Genomic DNA, 5,907 nt, shown 5'->3' on the forward strand with positions numbered 1-5,907 from the left:
TTTAATGCTTATGATTTTTAACTGTTTGTACTCTGTTTTGTCTGTTTAACTGTTTTTGTGTAAAGCACTTTGAATTGCCCTGTTGCTGAAATGTGCTATACAAATAAAGCTGCCTTGCCTTGCCTTGCCTATATTGTTTTGCATTGTATAATCCAAAAGCAAAATTCCTCGTTTGTGTCCTCATACCTGGCAAATAAAAATGATTCTGATTCTGATCAACTGTAGAAATTCCATGGTGATATCTATTAGTTCAATTTGTTTATGCTAGTCTCCCCTTAATTTCTCACCTGTTAATTGACCGGTGTGTTATCAGGGACAGACATGCTTTTTATTCTACCACTAGATGGCATCACCTGACATGAAAATCAAAGCTGCCTTACACTTTAGCAGCTAAAGTTCATTTAGATTATGAAAATGTGTGGTGTGATTTACATAAAATATATGCTTACTTGTTTAAATGGTATGCTAGTTGATGTGTAGTAATCAATACTATAGGCCTGAAACACAACACACACACACACACACACACACACACACACACACACACACACACACACACACACACACACAGGTCTTGTTCCTGCACAAAGAGAGAGATGTCAGAGTGAGTGAGCTGACAGCTGGACCAGCACCCTAAGCAGCTGGGGGGGTAAAGTGCCCTCCTGCTCAAGGAGGTGAAATGGCACCTCTCTGGCTCCCCTCCGTACGGGGACTTTAACCGGCGACCCTCCGGTTCCCAACCAAATTCCATACGGATTGAGCTACTGCCACCCCCTCACGCTCATCCTAGGTCAGTACAATGTGGCAGGTTGCATGATGTGTTAATGAAATGATACAAAGTGGGAATCATCAACCATGTGGGTCAAGAGAAAAATGTGTTAAAAACATCTCATAAAAGTAATATTTATTCTTAACAACCCTATGCTCACATGATGTCACAGTTGGTTCAAAAGTCCAAGCAATGATGCTTGGAGACACTGTAGACTGTGGCAAAAATACAGTATCACAAGTTTGTAATAGTGGCCTACAATAGAAGTGGCTTAAGTGGCAGTCAGCCGAATGAAAGGACAAAACATAGGCCAGTAGTTTTCTATAACATTGGCAGGAACTGACTTTACAAAACACTTACCCTTCAGTTGTAGTCAAATCTTCCTTTACTTCCATTGTTAAGATGGGTCCCACTAATTCTAAAAGTAAAAAAATCACAACACCATGAGAATTGAGCATCAACTAAGACAATATCTAGCAGGACATTTTACTGATACAAAAACTCACCCTGTTGAACCCTGTGCCGGGTGGGGGGTGGGGCAGGGATCTTCAACACGGGGTCCGGGACCCCTAGGGTGCCCTCAAAATCAATGCAGGGTGGCCTCAATTTGGAGCCCCCCCCCCCCTTTTCAAAAATTGGAAAGTTTGAAAATGAATCCAACATCTTATTAGCAAACGTAAATTAGTGATGGTCAGATACCATTTTTTGCTTCCCAATGCCGATTCTGATACCTGAACTTGCATATCAGCCGATACCGAGTACTGATCCAATAGACAAGTAGATAGATAGATAGATAGATAGATAGATAGATAGATAGATAGATAGATAGATAGATAGATAGATAGATAGATAGATAGATATTTATTGATCCCAATAAAAAACAATACAGATGTGTCATATCATTTTGTTTTAACAACTGTATATTACTATCCCAGTATGGATGTGATATGATTTCTATTTTTGTTGTCGGGTTGGCTCAGGCTGAACTTTTTGTGAAACATAAACAATGAATGTCACAGAACTTTCATTTTTCTTCCAGTTTGACAGTCAGTTCTAACAGAAAAAGATTTTCTTTAGGAATTTATTACGTGGTATCGGAATGGTGCATAAACTACGGTACTTACCGATACCCATACCAGCGTTTTAGGCAATATCGGAGGCGATACTGATACTGCTATCAGCATCTCTAATATAAATCCCCACTGGCCAATAGAAAGTCTACAGTTAATCTGAAGGATTCCCTGTGAAACATGTATGTGTAACATTAAAACATGATTTATAAAATAATGTCAACATGTATCAGGCTATTTTAATGTAATAGTTTAGCATTCTGTACAAAAGCTAGGCCTATGTACAAAGGCTTCAGGCCATCCTACACGTTATTGTCATGCCAGTTTAATATGCAACTTCCCTTTAGACAGTAGGGGGTCTTTCAGTGAAGGGGTCCTTGGTTAAAAAAAACGTTGAAGACCCCTGTTTTATTCTACGGTCTGCATTCTGATGAGTGATGAGTTTTCCAAATGCCTACCTTTACTGCAGCCTTTGAATGCAACATAAGAGCCGCCCCGCTCTACCGGATTTCAGCCGGTAAGTCGGTGTTTGCCAGTGACAGCCATCCCTTAAACCCTCAGGACCCCTGCATTGTCCACCTCGTCATCACATCTGTACATTTGTTATGACACTGCGTGATGAAGCGGAAAGGAAACGGCGTTTAGGAGTAGTCTACATGACAGCTGTGCAACAGGCAACTGGGCTGCAAACTCACTGAAGGCTCATCGGCTTTGGAGGAACTGTTGCACACACAATCCCGCTGCGATGTCCCTGCTGTGTGTCAGAGGTAAGGGCTCACTTCATAGCTGCAAGTTGTCCTTTTTTCATTTGATAACAAAAATAATAATAATAATGATAATAATAATAATATTAACAATAATAATAAAAACTTATATAGAAACAGAAGAATAACCAAAAGTAGGCCTATGATTTTCTGAAAAAGCCAACCTAATCCTGTGCAAAAACGTTGGGATTTTGTACTGATAAATTTTGCAAAACACAGCACGACTTCCTATAGTTATGTTGTAGTACTCTCCCAGGGATTAAGAATAGCATTTAAATGTAGGTCTACTGATAAAGTAAAGGGCAATATTATGTAATATAAGTGTATGTTGATGGTTTCTCTCGTTAATCAGTGTAGAGTCATGAAATGAACAAACTCAAAAGGTTTTCAGCTGTTTCTCTAGATAGCCAGCAACATGTGTGATTTAACCCCATGTGGGCAGTAACCCTTATACTGTGTGTTACATTCAGTTTCCTGGATGAGGTCATGATGGACATGCTTTGTTCTGACATCAGTGGTAATGGGTGGTTGATGGGAAACAGACCATAGAACTGCAGTACCTTCTTAAACTATATCAGAAGTGACAATCCGTTAGTGGTGATCACAGCTATACCAAAGAATAAAACAAAGACCTGTGTGGCACTGACACTGTGTAGTGTGTGTGGCTATTTGATTGGAGTGTGTATTGGCAATACTTGTTAAATATACTGTATTGTTGGGTCCTTTTTTTGACGAATATGTTTCACTGAGTTTAAGAAAAGTTAGAATATTTAACTTAACCCTAATCGGAGTGAAAAAAGATTGGAACTACACTGACAAATCAGCTGATATTATTATATCATATTATAACAGTTAAATCAAGACAAGTAACAATAAATTGCAGTATAGAAATGCTTAAGCTACTTTTGCGGTAGCTGAGACCATACTGTTATAAAAGCCTGAACGTATGAGCATGAAGTAATTCAATTCAATTCCATTTTATTTATAGTATCAATTCATAACAAGAGTTATCTCGAGACACTTCACAGATAGAGCAGGTCTAGACCACACTCCAGAATTTACAAGGACCCAACAGTTCTAGTAGTTTCCTCCAGAGCAAGCAACAATGCGACAGTGGAGAGGAAAAACTTCCTAAATCATCATCAGTAAAGCTGAGCTGGGATTTGGGCTGTAATAGAGAAAAGGCAAGTCATTAAAAAAAGACTATTATCTAGGAATATTATCAACAAACCACACACCTGAAGACTTTTATCAGCAACCGAATCATACGTCTCATGACTGAAACTCTACATGTTTAACGGGGGTTAAAAGTGGATTAATAACATTAAGCCTTATAATTGTCAAATGGGTACTTATGGTTTTGATAGCAGGTTGTAATATGCTGAACCAACAATCTGTTTTTCTGGATGACATTTGGTGTATTGAACCCTTTAGGTATGTGCTTCTCCAAACTGTGGGCGGGCCAACTGCCATCTCCTGTACACTGACTCACAAAACTTAAAAAAAAAACTTCAAACTTCAAATTCAAACTATCCTTTTAAGAAACTGCTAGTCCTTTCAGTGGAAAGATTCGTTGTGTCATGGTCCTCTTCCAAACTGTTCTGGGTGGAAACAATGGTGCCTCCCCCATGTGTTTTTTATTTTTGGCTAAACATGTATTGTCTTCTTTATTCCTGAAATATCAATATCAACCTATAAAAAATACCTATCAATGGAACCCACGCACTTGCTTTTGTTGTAGAGAACAGATACTGGATCATAATGGAAGTGAGGTGAAATTGAATGAGATAGTGCTTCCTCCTGCCACAAGTACTGTCGAGGTGCCCTCAAGCAAGTCACTTGATCTGCAGAATCAAGTTGTTGCTGACAACGAGCATGTGCATACAGACACATACAGTTTAGTTAATGAAAGGTTAAAGAAAACACTGCCACCAGTTTATTTAACATTTTGGCTCCTTTCCAGATTACAAATTGCTCTTCTTTCACAGACATGCTGATTGATTTCCACACCATCAAACTATTGTCTGCCTATCTCTAGCTCTCAGCCTCTGGTGTATTGTTTCATACTGATCGTTTTTGACCATTTCTCATCTTGGGTGTGAGTGCTGCCCAAGGCTGGAGGGCCACCACCAAACTCGTCTATTACAGAATGATGAAATATGGCTGAGGTTGGAGGGCTGGAGAAGAGAGTCCCAGCTGGGTTGCAGTGGGCTCAGCCAAGTGGAATTATAAAAAAGGCCATCATTTTGTTCAATAGATTGCACGGTGATCGATGGAGAGTGTGGCTTGTGTTCACCTATATCAGTAAAACCTTCTGTGAATCTTGTACACACAGTTTTTGTGTCGTGCTGCATCTATAACAAAACAATACAGTTTGTCTCATTTATCTTGAGAACAACATATTGGGTAGGAATTCGGTGTTGACTTTGGCGGAATCTTTTACACTAAATGGATGTTTTTCTCTGGACCTTTGTTAAGTTACAGCTTAAAGGTGCCCGGTGGAGTGTTTCCCCTTTAGTAGGATAGTCAGTAGGGCTGGGACGGTATGGAGCTTTTCTCACCGTAGTCGAAAAGCAAGAAATTCCCGTGGTATCACTGCATACCCCCCTGTACAACCCCCTTACGAGAGTAGCGTAAGTTAGAGCAAGAATGGCAGGGGGCCTTAAGTGAGTGACATCAGTGCCCACGTGGTTGCGCAAGGAAAGCGAGTGGAAACCGAGAGTAGCGTATGAGTGCCGCTGTGAGGAAAAGAGAGAGGAAAATTAGTTAGCAAAGTTGATGCAAAGTGAATTAAAAGTGAACAATAAACAACAAGCTAGAGCTTCTCAACACACAGTGGCTGTATCTATTGTCAATACTGAGGGTAAAGTGAATGGCGCTACTCCTAAAAAAACATCTTACACTTAACACTTAAACCTTACAACATAAGTTTGCTAACTTTTTGCTCTCTCTACCAATATTAGCTGCTCTGTTTTAGGCTATGGAACGTGCATGCCGGCTGAAATTCAACCGTGCCGTTTTATCAGGATAAAGCTATAAACAGAAGGAAACTTTGCTAGCTGCTAGGCTAATGTGCATTGGTAAACACTGCAGCTGTAACGTTAACGATTCTACCTCAGCTGAGAACGGAGAAATGTCTTTGCCTTTTCTACCGTAATACACAGTAGGAAAGGCAATTACATTTTTCCGATCCAAGACATTACATAGGTACTCTCGCATATAGGCCTAATAGTCCACACAAATGAAATGTTATTGTGTGTCATGGGAGGTGTTCCAGGCACCTCCAGCTGGGAGGAGGCCTCGG

General features: G+C 40.0%; 1 protein-coding gene across 3 annotated transcripts in view; it reads left to right on the top strand.

Annotated features, from left to right (window-relative positions):
• The first annotated feature begins 2,349 nt into the window (after window positions 1-2,349).
• The window catches only part of unc13ba (unc-13 homolog Ba (C. elegans)), a 157,476-nt gene continuing 153,918 nt past the window's right edge, over window positions 2,350-5,907 (top strand). Inside the window, exon 1 of one of the 3 annotated variants that reach the window (XM_032517163.1) lies at window positions 2,350-2,606. In XM_032517163.1, the coding sequence (XP_032373054.1) occupies window positions 2,585-2,606 (22 nt within the window). In that variant the 5' untranslated portion in view covers window positions 2,350-2,584. The remainder of the gene's footprint in view (window positions 2,607-5,907) is intronic. The other 2 variants (XM_032517164.1, XM_032517166.1) reach the window with 2 other exon arrangements.

Source organism: Etheostoma spectabile, chromosome 5 (genome assembly GCF_008692095.1).
Source record: "Etheostoma spectabile isolate EspeVRDwgs_2016 chromosome 5, UIUC_Espe_1.0, whole genome shotgun sequence".
Taxonomy (NCBI): Eukaryota; Metazoa; Chordata; class Actinopteri; order Perciformes; family Percidae; genus Etheostoma; species Etheostoma spectabile.